Source organism: Pleurodeles waltl, chromosome 4_2 (genome assembly GCF_031143425.1).
Source record: "Pleurodeles waltl isolate 20211129_DDA chromosome 4_2, aPleWal1.hap1.20221129, whole genome shotgun sequence".
NCBI lineage: Eukaryota > Metazoa > Chordata > Amphibia > Caudata > Salamandridae > Pleurodeles > Pleurodeles waltl.
In genome coordinates, this window is record NC_090443.1 from 168,536,748 (window position 1) to 168,553,383 (window position 16,636).

The window sequence follows — 16,636 nt, forward strand, 5'->3', positions numbered from 1 at the left end:
AAGAGCAAGACAGTGCCGGAGCTTCACCAGCCCTCCCGAGGAAAAATTTTTAACACATGCGGTGGGAATAATAGATAAGGAAATTGAGTTGGCTGAACGTCTCCTCTCAACCCAGCTCCCTTCCCCCCTCCCGAGACTTTCTGATTAGTAGACCTGACAGCCTTAGGGTGGTCATCCCCCAACGTTTTGCCTGCCTCCCTCCCTCCATTTTTCTGGCCATGTCTTTGCTTGTTTTAGAACTCTGAACACTTTACCACTGCTGACCAGTGCTCAAGTACATATGCTCTCTCCTCTCAACATAGTAATATTGGTTCCTACCCAATTGGCATAATTACTTTATCTATAAGTCCCTAGTAAAGTGTGCTACATGTGCCCAGGGGCTGTAAATTATATGCTACTAGCGGGTCTGCAGCACTGATTGTACCACCCACATAAGTAGCCCCTTAGCCATGTCTCAGGCCTGCCATTGCAAGGCCTGAATGTGCAGTTTCCCTGCCACTTCGACTTGGCACTTAAGACTACTTGCCAAGCCTTAAACTCCCCTTTTTCTACTTATGGGTCACTCCTAAGGTAGGCCCTAGTTAACCCATAGGGCAGGGTGCTATGTAGGTAAAAGGCAGGACATGTTCTATGACTCCGTGACCGGCGGCTGTGGCATCGGATTATTGGAAACGATTCTGTCAACAACGCTGTGATAGCCCGTGTTGGAGCTACTGAGTTTCTAAATGCTTTAGTCAGACTTAATCTTTGAAATTCATAACTTTACTTGTGTACATTGGATTTTCATCGTTTTGACCCTATTTTTCTAAACTTGTGTTGTGTATTTCTGTGGTGTTTTCTCTGTGTTACTGTATGAGTTATCACACAAATACTTTACACATTGCCTTCTGAGTTAAGCCTGACTGCTCTGTGCCAAGCTACCGGAGGGTGAGCTCAGGATAATTTGGGTTGTGTTCTGTCTGGCCCTGAATACGATTGTGGTCCCTACTTAGAGGAAGGTGAATGCCTCTGCCAACTAGAGACCCAATTTCTCATATTGATGATATACCAGTCAGCCCTTATAAGCCTGCGAGGGCCAAGGTACCCAGAGGAGAATACACGGCTCACATGCCAGGGCTGAGCAGGTGTTGTGTACTCGCCAGTGGCCAGGTGAAAGGCTGCATATTCCACTAGAGTGCCCTTCTCATATTAATATTTTAGAGAATGCTCCTCCACTGACACCAGCCACTTCTGAATCTCATGTGTCTCTTTTAAATAAGGTTCACTACTGGCTGCGGAAGCACTCTGGTTGGGGATTTGACCTCTCCCAAGAAATTATTTTTAGGCGCAAGGTACCCTGGATTGCCCAGCACCGAGAACCTCTTGAGGAGACTGTATAATTGTGAACTTTAAAATGCCCAGTCTAGTTTGAACCCTATTACACATTTTAAGTCCACCTACCTCTGACAGGGGGCATTAGAGCGGTCCCCTTGTTTTTCTTTACACCCTGCTGTCTTGACTTATGCTCCTGTTGTTCCTATGCCTGCCAAGAACAAGTCCAGCATGGTCACAACAGGTAATTTCTTGACAGCAGCAGTCCCTACCTCTAATAGGTTTTCATCCCTGGCAACCTTGCAGGGAGACTGACTACCTTATGCAGGAGGTCATCAGGGGCTCAATAATAGTCATCCCTCTATATACCCCGACAGAAGGCTCCATTCATGTGAAGTGTCACCCAGTTACCCTTCGATAGGAGATGCACAGGACAGAGTTGTTTTTGAATTCTTCTCGTGGATTGTAGCAGGTCTGCATTCTAATTTAGAGAAACCATACTGGGTAGGTTTAGTGACCCGTTATCACATAATTTGCTGCCAGGAGACTTGGTTGTCTGAGCCCCCATTTCTGGACAGATTCATTACCTATCGTGTGGCAGCAGTTCCATCTATTTCAGGTCAGCTTGAGGGGACCTGGCGACATTTATTGCCATTGGACTGGCAGAGTGCAAGGTTATCAAATTAATAATCTCTCCATAATACCAGATCTTGCAGCTCTCATTTACTAAGTTTCAGACCTTTCAGTGTTTAATTATTATTATAACATCTTGGACCCGGCAGTGATAAAAATAGTGGAGGGGTTGGAGGACGCCCTTTGTAAGATCATGACTGACTTAAGTAGGGAGGCATTGATTATTTGGGCGGGGCACTTTAATATTGAACCCTGTGAGAACTCCGCCAATACCATCTGTGGTATTTCTGATGACTTGGACATCCCACTGACACATTTTAAACATACTCCCTATGGTGAAGCAATTAAATTGACTACTCTGTGCAAGTGATCTGGTGCTCGCTCAACACTCATTCACTGGTAAAAGGGTAGGCTCTTTTATAGATCATGTTTTGATTTCAAGGGAATTGGTACTGGCTTTGCTAGAATGTAAAACGCTTGCTTCCTGCATAAGCGACCACAACCCACTAATATTGGTGTGCCACAATTTTTTCTATCTAAAGCCACTAGGGAAATTCAGCAACTCCCCATTGTTCTCAATAAGAAAAAGGGGTTAAGTATCTTTTGAGAAAAAATAGATAAAGGAGCTTTCTACAAAGGCTTATTCATACAAAACCAGTCTGAGATCAGCCATATCCTCCAAGAGGATGCCAGTCCCCATGATTTAATCTTGGCTGTTACCTCTTTAAAAGACTATAATGCAACCAACATAACTATAACACCTATAAATGAGAGGACCAACCCAAGGTGGTTTAATGGTGCTTGCACAAAAACCCATAAAGCATTAAAGCAGGCCCTAAAGAAACCCCCTTGAGACAGGGCGGGTATTGTGCAGGCCAGGAAAACATGTACGAAAGTGATACTGAGAAGTAAAGCAGAGATAAGCAAAACAGCCTGGGAGGACCTAAGGCTGCAATTGAGAGCAAAGACTCAGGGGTGTTCTGGCAAATAGTGAACTCCCATGTCTTTTCAGATGACTTAAGCCCTAAGGTTGAGTGTCTGGTTCCTAAGGAGGACTGAGTCAGCCACTTTTCATCAATCTTTGGGCCAAAGGCATTATTGGATGACCTAAATAACAAAATTGTACTCACATCGGACCTCTCAGCCACTAAAAACCGATTTTCCTCAATTAGTTTGATGTTATAACAGTGAACGAGAGCTGCCCTGCCAGGAAGGCCCTAGGTCCAGATCAAATTCTGATTGATGTTTATAAATTGAACTTAGAATTTTGATAACCAGTGGTTACTATAATGCTGAGAAGTGCCATTTATGGGCCCTTAGTACAAACATGGGAGGAGGCCTTAATAGTGCCAGTTTTAAAAAGGGGAATAAAAGGCAACCTAAATGCTATCAACCAATTTTGCTAGAAAACAGTAAAGATCTTAGGAAGGGTGCTTTTGGCGAATGGGAAAGTTGGGCTGCATAGAACCATGGGTTATCTGATGTGCAGTTTGGTTTCCGTCCAGGTCTCGGCACAGTTGAACAGGCTCTAAATCTGTCCTTAAAAATTCAGAAGTACACTAAGGGCAGGCAGCCTGCATTTAGCATTTATGGATCTGACTTGCGTGTTTGACTCAGTTAACCATGTTAAACTATGTGGGATAATGTCACAGATGGGCATCAGCCCCAAAGATTACATGCACACATCTCAGCTAGAGTATGGTATACCAGCCAGGAAGATCTTACGGAAAAATTCACAACAGTCACTTGAGTGAGACAGGGCTGTATTCTGGTCCCATTTCTTTTCCTGCTTTTTACCAGTGGTCTGGAGGATCATTTGATTGGGGCCAGAGAAGATTTTCCCAAACTCGGTGACCAGAAAATACCAGATATACTTTATGAGGATGACACTGTCTTGTTGGTGCGTACAGCCATAGGTTTACAGGTCTTGTTAAATGCCTTTCACTCTTACATGGAGAATCTAGGCCTAGCAGTTAATCTCACTATGTCGTTTAAAATGAAATGTGGACCTAGTTTGACTAAGACAAGAAAGTTTTTGATTGCAGGAGAAGGACTTAAGAAAATTCCTCATTTTATTTACTTAGGGATCCCGTTCGACAATGTCCTTAACAGGAGGTTTCTTATGAATGTAAGAGTTTTGCAACTTCAGAGTTTTATACATGCCGTCTTTAGGTTTTCAAAAAGACTGGGTCACCAGCTGTAACAGATCTACTGTCCGTATATAGGCGCAAATGTGTGTCCATCTGTTCATTTGGAGCGGGTATATGGGGACACGTTAATTGTACTCCACTGCAGACCACACAAAACAAGTTAATACGTAGGCTGCTATCAATCCCCCAGTCTACAGCAGTTTCTTTCTGCTTTTCAGGAGGTGGGTTTGTTACGATTGCATGAGTTTATCCAAATGCAACCTCACTTGCTATGGGCATGAGTCTGGAAGAACCCAGAGGCACACTTGCGCAGGCTCATCCTGGCAGACTGTATGAAGCTGGACAGCGCCTCAGGACTTCCATGGCTGGCCTATGTCCAGAAATGTTTTGGGAGGCTGGGAATTTTATCACAGCCCGGATAGTCTACTACATATATCCATTAGTAAACTGAAAGGGCTTCTGCTAGAATCAATGTGTAATACTCATAGCCGTGCTGGCCGCAAGATAGGGGGAGATTTAATCAGAACTAGGACAGCACAACCAGTTTTTTATTTACAAGCAGTTGTCAGGGGATGATGCAAGTTTCTTTTAACTAGATTTCGTCTTAACCCACTATGGGCCAGATTTAATAAAAGCTAATTTCGCCCCCCAATGCCACCATGTGTGCACCGTATTTAAGATACGGCGCACCATGGCAGTAGTTAGGGAACTAGGGTCAAAATTTTGGATTGTAGTTCGGAGCTTTGCAGGATTAGCATAAAAAATGTTGGCACTAATCCTTCAAAGCCCATTGAGGCCCATTATGAATAATGGTGTGCCTCCTTTTAGTGCCTGCTCTGAACAGGCATTAAAAGTGTAAAAAAATATGATGCAAAGAAATTTCTTAGATTTCTTTGCTCCATTTTTTTAGGCCCCCTAACAGGGGAACGCCCCCTTGCATACATTATGCCTGGTGCAGCCATAATGCGGCACAAGGGGTTACAAAGTGGCGCAATGTATGCATTGCGCCATTTTGTACATTTGGCGCTGCAATTTTGGCCTCGTTGGGCCACATTAGCGTAAAAAAGAATGACGCTAATGTCGTGCTAGGAGGCACTAGTCTCTCTTAATTCTGCCCCTATATGTTTTTAGTGGCCTTTCCTAGTGGGGGGACATGGTGTTCCGGCTTGCCGCCTTCCCACTGCGAAGCCCCATCAGTTCAATCTACCCTTCTTATAATTCTGATTTGCACGTTTTACTCACATGAAAGGAAAAGTTTTCTGCGTCCTCCTTTGAGGGAAGCTGGTTTTAGATCCCACTTTGTTGTATTTGATTATTTACAGCAGTGGTTCCCAACCTGTGGTCCGGGGACCCCTGGGGGTCCGCGAAGCCTTCTCAGGGGGTCCGCGACTGCTTAGAAAATGAAAAAATATTAACAAATATTGACAAATTAGGTCCCCAGCTTCCAGTAATGACTCATGCGGGGGTCCCCGGATTCCAATGATGATTCAGTGGGGGTCCTTGGGTTCCATTAATGTTAAAATGGGGGTCCACATAAACCAAAAGGTTGGGAACCACTGATTTACAGGGTTTGGAAATGTAACTGAGATTGAGACAATATTGGCCTTTATTTTAAGCATTTTAAAATCTCGCTCTATTTATCTGCAAATTACGCAACATCATCTAATAACGGCAAATTTTACTAGTTGATATTTATATCATATTTAACTATCTTGGCTTTGAGGGAAGCCGGTTTTAGGCTCTACTTTGTTGCATCCGATCATTTACAGGGATTGGGCAATGTAACTGTGATCAAGATAGAATTGAACTTTATCTTAAGCAGTTTAAAAAAAAACAGATTTATTTATCCACAATTTAATGCAACATAATTTTGTTTATGTTTTAAATTTTAATGTTTGATATTCACATTGTAATTAACTTTTGTGGCTCATTGTAGCAGAATAAATAATTTCCTGGGAAAAAAAGTATTTACTGAATGAGGCAACAGGGAGAAATATCTTTATTTCTCCCTGTTTCTTCCTTTTTCTATGTGTGCTGCGTTTTGCAGCACAAATAAAAAGAGGAAAACACCTGTTGTGATTGCTGTTGCGCAGGAAGGGTGCAAATGTGCCTGCATTGGCGCGAGGCAGCAATTTGTGTGCCAGCCCTGGGAGAGAGAACAGAAAGGCGCCATTATCGTGTACCATTTCTGCCCTTTCCCGGTGGCGCAGGGCCGTGCTCCTGTGTGACTTAAAGCAGTCTCGGTTCAAAAAACATCAGGCCAGGAAATTCTTCTCACCTTGTTTATAACAAACTGACATTTAAGGCACAATGTACACCTAAATTCAGCTCTGAGGTACATAAACATCAGTTTATGAAAGCTAATTCTATATTCTAGTTCCTAAAATAAGAATTGGTTAAATGTCATGTTCTTGAGGTGCCTATACAGATGTAGAAATTCCGCTTGTATTCTCGGCCATTACTCCAAGAGTAAGCTAGGTCCCGGCGATTCAGAAACACAGATTATTCCAAGGCCTTTAAATAGCGGATTTGGGAAATCAATTGTTTTTTTCACTAAATTGAAGGTCCCCAAATTATTAATCCCAACCTAAGAGAATGCTAGGGAGGCTAGGACAAGTTCAGGGAGGTACTTTGACATTTTAAAATAGAGTCTCTAATTACACAAAGACCCTGATCTCCTTTGAAACAAGTATTGACGGATTGATATGTTATGGATATGTAAGCCTCATCCAAAAACCTGACCTAAAACGTATGGGGCCAAGAAGCTGCTCAGTAAGACATATTCAATGTTCAAATTGCCAGCAATTGAGTTTAGAAACTGACATGTGTGTCATTAGAGCAATTAATTTTGTTTGTTTTGAGAATGCATCCTCTAAATCCACAGCAACAGTTATAAATCCCATTGAACTATCATACTCTACAGACAATAAATCACTGAGAAGTTATATAGCTTCTTAGAATGTGGAGAAGGGGTTAGTGTTTGAGGAAGTCTGTGACCAGAGCCAGCGTGTGCAGTGGGTAGGTGAACTCAGTGTGTGGGAGCATCTTAAAACACTTAGGGGCATACCTTACGTTATTTATTTTGACTTTAATGTGGCCCAACTAGGCCAAAATCCCTGCACCGTATTTACAGAGTGGCGCAATGCATGCATTGCACCACTCTGTAACCCTTTTCGCTCCATTATGCCTGCGCCAGGCATAATGTATGCAAAGTGAGTGTTCCCCCGTTAGGGGAGCTGGTAAAATGGTGCAAGGAAATCTATGGCATTTACTTTCGCCATTTATTACAGCAATTTTAACGCCTGCACAAGCGCAGGCGTTAAAAGAGGGCTTCCATTCTTTAGAATGGACCCCTTTGTACTCTGCAGGAGTAGCGCCAATATTTTGGTGCTACTCCTGCAGAGTACATCAATAGCGTCATAAAAAATGACACTATTGCCCCCTACCCTGCACCATGGTGAGTCCTATTTCAAATAGGGTGCACACATGGTGGCGGTAGGTGGGGTGCTAAGGGGCGCAGGCGAGTGCAGCGCCAATTTCCATAAATCTGCCACTTAGGGGCTGATTTGTGAAAAGTTAGCACCACCTTTGTGTCATTTTTTGATGGATTTATATTTTGTAAGTTTACCCTGCTTTTTCATAAAAAAATGACACAACAGCGGCGCTAACTTTTCATAAACCAGGCCCTTAGTAACTTGTTTTTAAGTGGGTCTTCATTCTTCTACTGTGTTGTTTGAAAGTGCAGAATATGAAAAGTGTTTTTGTCAAACAATCTACGACCTCAGAAGGAAAACTTTCCAGGGGTCAAACTTGTGCATCTGTACAACAGCAAAATGTGAACGTGGAGCACTTAACTCAAAGGGTCAGATTTCATGTTAGTAATGGGGTTTCGTAGTAAGCGTAGAATGGGCAGAATGATTTTGGGGACGAGGGGAGTGCTGTGCAGATGTGTATTCACTGCTTGAGCTCACAGCAGGGCGTTACCGAAAACATTGATGAGCACGAAGAGGTCTAAAAGGTACTTGAATACAGAACAGAACAGTAATTTTTGATCCAAGAGACAATAGAGCGTTTCACATTCAAATGCATGTTACTACTACTGCCATCTCATGGTTGGCCGTGCTTAATTTGTAAACGAATAAGTTCTGGGCCCACAATTTCGCTCAGAAGTCTGCAGCCGGTGCTACAGAATTTTCATGGTTGCTAAATATCAAGGTTGACTAATCTTAATTCCACTTTATCCCACGCCTTGCACTGCTGGCCCTGTATCTCACTCTATCAGTTCTTGTTTCACCCAAGCTTTCTTATTGTGTCACTGTTTCCTGTCCTCTCTTCTTCCTTCTAACCCCTTTTTGTGTTGTTCTTGCTCTGGGTCACCCTGGGTCAAAGTCGGATGGGAAAAAATAGGTGCAGGTCCCCAAAAAGGACTGTCTGTGGGCTTCACCTGCAACCTCCGGCTCAAATTAATCACTGTGGTTTGGAGAAGTGTGCCACACAATCATATTAAATGCTTCCAAACGCTCAGAGAATTCTCACTACACAAATCACAGCTTTTCAAATATGTACAGATGCGTCATGCCATCGCCATGCACAAAATTGGCTCATGCTCCCTTGTAGAACTTGGCACATGGAAAGCTAAATTAAACATGGAGCAACTTGAGACTAAGGACCAGTGGCGGATTTTGCATTAGGGCGTTGGGGCCACGCCCCTGGCATTTTGTGGCTTCATTCACTTAATCAAAGTGAGATTAGAATGAGCACATGTTAATTATGCCTGATCGTCGATCTGAGCGAGTTTGACAGCTTTTCAAACTGCGCATGTCTGAACGTAGTGCTCCGGCACTGAGAGGGATTGTTCATGCACAGCCCTTGTATTTCTAGTGCGCGTGGTGACGTCCCATGTCAGTCTCCTCCTCCCTCCTGCATCTCCAATAATAGAAAGCATTGGGCGTTTTACGTTATAGCCCGTATTAGAGAAATCTACATGCCACTGATCCTGCATGTTGCGCCCTTTTTTCCACCGACCTTTACCATCTTTCGGGAGGATGGGGTGGGAATGCAAGATTATTTAACCAAACCCGTTTCTCTAATAAAATAGGAAAGTTGGCATTGAGGTCACCGTTATATTCTCTTTTGTGCGTGCAACAGCTGAGAAGAAACTCATTCAGAGTTTCAATTAATACACCGTGCAGTGTTCAGTCTGGAAATCACAAGTAAGTTGGAATTTTTCAGTGTCCGCGTTTAGAGAAACAAAACTCTAAATCTGTTCTCTCCCATTTCCATAACTAATTCATATTCTCCCTCCATCTACGATGTGGTGAGTGTAAATTGCTTAATAGTTATGTCTCCTGGTGCTTGTTTCCCCCCCGCATATTATAGCTCTTTAATGTGAGGGTGGGGCATCTACTTTTTTCACGTTCACATTAAGGAAATACAGTCTTGAAGGGAAATAAAACCAGCATTTTCAAAACCACTACATGTAGTTTTTTTGTTTTTATGGGAATGGGCGAGTCACTCCATCTGCCAAGCACTCTACCAATGCCAGTAGGCAGTGCTTAATTTGTGCTTGTTGTTTCCGGTGCTGAGCACCGGCACTTATTTTTGAGGGCAGGGGCTTACTCTTCGGCCTCAAGCATTTGCTGCGAGCAAATGACACATATGGGAAAAACGGATGAAGGGAAAAACGAAAATGCGTCACAATGGGAGAAAGTAGAAAGCTGCAAGACTGAGCAGCAGGGGCAGGGAGTGGCTTTCAATGGATTGAAGAGGCCCGAAATGGCTTCAGTATTACGCCGCCTCAGTATTCCATGTTCACATATTTAATTGCAAGAGCCGCGTGTTGAAGAGGAGGTCTTTGAGCACAGGCACCGTTTTATTTACAGATTAAGCACTGCCAGTAGGACAGGTGTTAAAGAGCCAGTATGTAGTCCTCCCAAGTGTGCACATCTTTTAGTGTCAGAGTACCTGACAGCTCTGCCCAAAAGTGCTGTTTGGAGAGAGCTCCTAAGTTGGTGGATAACTATGGGTGACTGGTTATTTGATGTGGGTGAGATACAATGGGAAGCATAATGTAGTTGTGTGAATGCGAGTCGTTAAGTGAAGGAAGAAACAGGGTCAGGGTGAGAGAACTGTTGAGTGCGGGTGAGTGAGTGTGCATCAATAATGTGTATAGGTGAAAGTAATTGGACTGGTGGGCCAAGGCCTGGTAATGTTGGTCAATGTATGAAGGAACTCTAGCAGGCACACTATTTGCTTGTAGCCAGGTCTGAAAGATAGGCTGGTGCAGTAGTTCTAATTGTATTAAGCTTGGGAGGATGAAAGGCAAAGTTCACCTGCTGTTCTTCCAATTTGTGACTAATGGGGCAAAAGCAGCTAGCTCTGAAAGGTTTGGTCCCACTTACTAAGCTTGCTTGAAGAGTGCAATATCATGTATGGGCTTCTGCCCCCCCATTTGTTGCAGTCACCAACCGCCACTGCTAAGGACATGTTGCACATTTGTTGTTAATGCCCCTGGCCATTTTCTCTCCCTCAAGTCCATATGGGCTGCGGACCTCACATCCCTGAATACAATTGGTGAGTTGCTCTTATGGCACCACTTGAACTTACCATATCTACTTTATTCAATGTAAATATCTTCACCAGGTGTATTGCACACCTTATTGATTATGAAAGATGGGAAGAACGCTCCCTACCCGCCGCCAGACTTTTTTAGATGCAAGTTGCAAATTGGTGACTTTCTGCATGTGACAGACCTGTAGGATCATTTTACAATACCGGTCCAGGAACTCCAGATTACTACTTACAGTGCTTTGCTGGAAAATAAATCTTCCCCCAAGGTGGCGCTTCTGGGTGTAATGGAGGAGGAAGAATACATTTCAAAATTTGGTCTCAAAACTGGGTTAAGTTGGCAACCTTTGTTCTTTGCGCAGTTTGCAAAGATTGCCCATTTCCCATTTCCCAAGAGATTTCTCCCACCAAAGGTATTTCCTTTCACAGACCTACACTTCACAAAGATTTTATGCTGCTACTATTTTTGTAACGTTGAAAACCGTGTGATGTTCAGCAAGATTGTGAATCAAGCTATTTTAAAACAAAGCACGTTGCAACATAAAACAGTTCATTAAAGAAAACTAGCCCATTGGCTAACGTGATCTATTACAACTCTGGCCTGGCTTTCAAGCATGTCTCTTGCATGACTACAGACAGGACTGATAACCTTACCATAGGCGTGACCATACGAACTACTATTCGACTGCCCCCGCTCCCCCCCCCAATCACTGGAATGACCATGAGGATGATACTCAACACAGGCTCTTCACAACACAGCGCATCACAACCTGCCTTCATGAGTGCTTGCGTGATTTCAAACAAGTGCTGTCCTCATTTCCCTAGCCTGCAGAACCCACATAACCGGCTCAATCATCACAGGCAGGAGAGCTTGCATAACCTCAGCAGGAAATAGCTTTTCCCTACGGGTGAGGCGAGCGCGTATATCCACCTAATGACTCACAGCCACTACAGATTCCATAACCTTGGCAGGACATGTATATTCTATGACAAATCGAATAATAGCTTTATGACAGACAGCATGAGGATGGGCGCAGACTTACCTAACACAGAGCAGAACAAAAAGCATGCCGTACAGTACTATTTGCCCAATGCCTGTGTAATAAGCAGCATGACAGTCTTAATAAAAAAACATCTACGTGCCTCACGGAATAGCATGCTACCCCTCTGCCAAGTACTCCAAACCTTGGCACAGATAGTCAATGATAAATAAATACCACTACTAATGAATTTAATAAGTGCAGCATTGGCCCTCTCTTTTATTGCTGGTGATTTAGCCGGATGAAAAATGAATACGTCTTAAGATGTAATACATTATTTTGGTATCTTTTCCCTTTAACATTTATATCCTCCCAGTAAGCAATACTAATCACTGGGCGTGTTTAAACATTTCATTATGCTTTTGAAATTAACGAAATGCATGAATTTTACAATGTCAGTGGAGAATGCTAGAGACATTTTCACCTCGAACCAGTGAATTTTCTAGAGCTTTGTTTGAATTTTGAACATAAGATATGTCCTGACCTTAAATTTTCATGTCAGGAACTGCCAAGGTAATATCAAGGAAATTAGCGAAATTTATTGTAATTTTCATTACATTTTGCAAATGTTCATACAAAATTAGATTTTGCGCACACACATTTAATTACCTCTTCTACCTGCACTTATCTCCTACAATGTTTGCATGATATAAATGTATCTTCTCTCTTTAATTTCCAAGTTAGAACAAATGATCTGTGCCTCTCCAAGCCAGGGTCAGAAGGACCATGGTTTGTGTACCAGGGCCTGAGCCAAGCCAGATCTTCAGGATACATACATGTGGTAAATTCACATACAATCAATGCAAATTCAATTTCTTTTAATAGTGGTTGCCCTGAAAATATGGCAATGATTCAGCTATACTGGACCAAACGTCCAGTATAGTTTAGTACATTATAGTTGTTTTAAGACTATATACCGCCAAATCTCTTGTACTAATATTGTCAGACTATATTTCAGAGCCCAAGCAAACTATGAGCAGCCAAAGATGGCCTATGCATAATAAACCTCTTGAAATGCAAACAAAACACGTTTATGCTATAAAGTATATGAAAAGCCAACTTTTGTTTGCAGCTATTTATATATATATTTATCTAAAATTAATGAGATTTTGTGAAGGTTATATTGGTATTCGCTACTTACGGTTAGTATACAATATTAAAACTTTTTTTTTTCTTTTTTTTCTTTTTTAAATTAAATATACTCAGTCTGGAACTGTTAAATAAACAGTTAGCTTTTTTAAAAGTGTGGAATCAGAAAATTGCACACTGTAGCTTATATCAGGCTACTAACATTTGCCCCAGCAGTCACCGGGAAAGTTGTTTTAGTTAAATTCCTTACTGTCCTCAGCCCCGAATGGCCGTGATTAACAAGAAAACGGTACTTCTCCATCACCGCTCACTGTACTCCCATAAGTCCCACCCCTTTTCATGGGGCTTCAAGCAGCGGTGGAGAAAACCTAGGCCCAGATTTATACTTTGTGACGCAAAACTGCACTAACACCGTTTTGAATCAAAAAATTTAGCGCTGGCTTGCGCCATTCTACAGCACCAGCCGGGTGCCATACTTAAGGAATGGTGCAAGCCGGCGCTCAGCTTGGGCTAGCATCACAAAAAAGACGCTAGCCGGGTGGAGGTGGCCAACAATGGCACTGTAATAAAATATTAATAAATACTTACCTTACTCACCTGGGATGGGGTACCTCGTCATATGGTGTCTCTCTGGTGCAGGTGGGAGTGTTAATGGGGCTTGGAGTGGGCATCTGTAGGCCCATTCCATGGTATTTGGCCATGGATATGGGTCCACAGGTACCTTAACGCCTGTTCTGACCCAGGTGTTAAATAACGATGTTAAGCAAGCTTACCGTCATTGTTTGGGTCTGCCTCCCACCTGTGCGTCATTTTTGCATGTAGGGATAAATATGCCACTACGAGCATAATTTTTGGGATGGGAACATCTACCTTGCATCTCATTGACTCAGGGTGGGTTTACACATCCAATAAATGACGATAACTCCAATATTTTGATGCTGAACGGATCTAGCTTCAAAATATAAATATGAAGTTAAGTTTGCGACATTTTAGTGTAAAAAAATGTGACGCTAAAATGGCGCAAACAACAGTATAAATATGCCACCTAGTGTGAGGTCATCCAATGGTGGTGAATACCCGATTATATTCCTTAATAGCAGTCAGCATGTTTCTTGCTGCCATGAGAAACTGCGTTTTCTTCCCACCTTTTAATAATCAAAGAAATGTTTTACAGCACGGTATTCACGAAGCTTGTGAATATTTCTTTTTTTTAATAAGCATGTTTGTGAGTCAGACGACTTCACAACTTCATGTTCATGCACATCTCCCTGATTCAAACTCAGTTCAACATTGCAGCAACTTTTTTTTTCCATATTTGGAAGGTGCAGAATATGAGTTTTTCAAGTACGAGTTTACTCAACGTTAGACATCCTCTTGCAAGTAAAATGGAAGCACTTCGAGTCCTTCTCCACATGGTAAATATTTTGCCAACGGGGGGATTTTTTCAATGGTTAAGAGTAATGTTCTGACAAAAGTAAACTTGCATCAACATGGCAATGAAATAATTATTTTTGCAAAGAGAACCACCATTATAAATGGCATTTTTTTTAAATCAAGGTTGCTTAAGATAAAAAACTTCGGGCCTGATTTAAAAAATGTGTGCCCCTTAGCGACCCCTAACGCCACCATGTGTGTGCAGTATTTAAGATATGGCACACCATGGCAGTAGTTAGGGAATTAGCATCAACATTTTTTACGCTAGTTTGGTGCTTTGCAGGATTAGCGTCAGAAATGTTGATGCTAATCCTACAAAGCATATTGAGGCTCATTATAAATATTGGTGTGCCTCCTTGTTACTCCTGCCCTGTGCAGGTGGTAAAAATGCCACAAAAAATGGGACAAAAAAATGTTTTTTTCAGCCCCCCCCAACAGGGGAACACACACCTTGCAACATTATGCCTGGCGCAGGCATAATGTGGCGCAAGGTGTTACAAAGTGGCGCAATGCATACATTGCACCACTTTATAAATATGGGGCTGGGAAAAGGCCACCTTAGCGTACAAAAATGATGCTAAGGTGGCGCTAATGTGGTGCAAGGGGCTCTTAAATCAGCCCCTTCATTTACTCCAACTGACGTTTATATTTTGCACTTCTTCAACGTCAAGAAGGCTGCAAAGTATTTCAAACGCTGTTAAAGAAATAGCACAAAAGGGTTTTTATCAATAAGAAAAACAGAGGAAAACCTATAGCTTGCAAGAGAATGTTTGCACACAAAAAAATGCAGTAAAGTTTGAATGAGGTGAAGGCGAACAAAGTACACAAATTTCACAAATTGTGGAAGTGCAAAAGTTGTGATTTTGTGAGCAGCATGTATTATTTTCGCTCATCCTTAAGTAAATCATAGGCATTGAAAGGGGGGTCGAAAAGAAGAGTAGCGCGATAGTATATTAAATCTTGTTTTTTTCTGATCTGGCATATTTTAAAATAGTGATAATCAAGATTAGCTCTCTCACTGAATTGTCTTTCCTCAGGAGTCCCTAGTTTTTTGTATTCTGATACACTAGGTAAGCCTTTGAAAGCGTGGAAAGAAATAGGGCCTGAAGAGTAATCCCTCTAAAATTTACAAGCCTTGTCTGAAATATGATGTATCATATTTGAGTTGGCCCTCTGGGAGAATGACGGATTCCCTGTTAACATCTGATCCTTGTTTTGGCAATAACTCTGCTATGAGTGTGCGAGTCTTTTCAAACTGTCTGCTGTTCCAGTCACCCATATTGATTCACTCTGTGTTATGAAGAGTTACCTCTGTGTTCTCTGCCCACAGCTTGCAAGGACTCCTGTAAGAACAGGTGTGGGAAGAAGCTGGACAAGTCCTTCAATTGTCAGTGCAATAACCAGTGTGAGCGCTTCGGAGACTGCTGCGGAGATTACAATAAATGTCTGTGTAAGTATTAATGCGAACACCTTATAGACTTGTACGGGATGCAATCAAAGCAAAAGATGTGCACACTCTTGTGCGATACGTAAATAATGGACTTCAGTTTCCCTTCTGAAAAAGGAGCAGGTTTACCTGTGGAGGTCTCGTGCTGGGCATTAAGGACTATCTGAAAATAAATATATATTGCTTCTTAAAACTACCCACGCCTCAGGATCCCCTGCCCCTAGTTTCTTTTTATCTGACCCGAATACATTTGTTCACATCCAGCAGCTGCTTCATGCCCTCATCACATTATAAAGTGCTGCAGAAGTGGCTCTTTGCCAGCAGAACTTAAATTTCACAGGTGTATAGAAGATATGAGGTTTTGCCATAGAAAGTGGACTAATATTGTATGGTTCACCCCAGAGCTTGTCAATTATACTAGTCTTTGACCGCCCCTTGACATACAGGCCAAGTGCTGACGAGGGTCATATTGATGGCAGGGATGATGGGATCCTGGAGCCTAGTTTGTAGCACTTACAGGGTCAGTGCGTGGATTTCCAGTGCCTCAAGTAAATGGACACTGTGGCATCCTCTACCCAGGACGTTTAGGCTCCACTGCAGCATCTAGGTGTAACATGCACAGCTAATAATATTGCCTTGTTGCACAACCGGCCAAGAGCCTTCACATTTGTTGGCTATGTCACTGCATCCCCCTGCTGGCAACTTTTACTCAACCAACCATTTACAGATCTTGAATTTGTTGTAGGCTGAAAAGATTCTAGCTCAGTCTAACAACTACAACGGAACCTGAGTTAAAAGTTCAAAATAATAGTGGAAAAACTAATTGACAAACTTAAAGCAAAAACCTGCTGAGAAAGGGAGGATTGTTGACCCCTACTTTCATCTTGGGCGAAGACTGCATTTTTCATTCACCATGCACTGGCATCCAGAAAAAGTTTGAACTTCACCCATCCCAACTTATAAGA

The 16,636-nt window shown here is 42.4% G+C and overlaps 1 protein-coding gene across 3 annotated transcripts in view; it reads left to right on the forward strand.

Annotated features, from left to right (window-relative positions):
- Window positions 1-16,636, forward strand: part of ENDOU (endonuclease, poly(U) specific) — a 468,374-nt gene that overhangs the window by 121,140 nt on the left and 330,598 nt on the right. For all 3 annotated transcript variants that reach the window (XM_069231037.1, XM_069231036.1, XM_069231035.1), the window contains exon 2: window positions 15,555-15,674. In XM_069231037.1, the coding sequence (XP_069087138.1) occupies window positions 15,555-15,674 (120 nt within the window). The remainder of the gene's footprint in view (window positions 1-15,554; window positions 15,675-16,636) is intronic.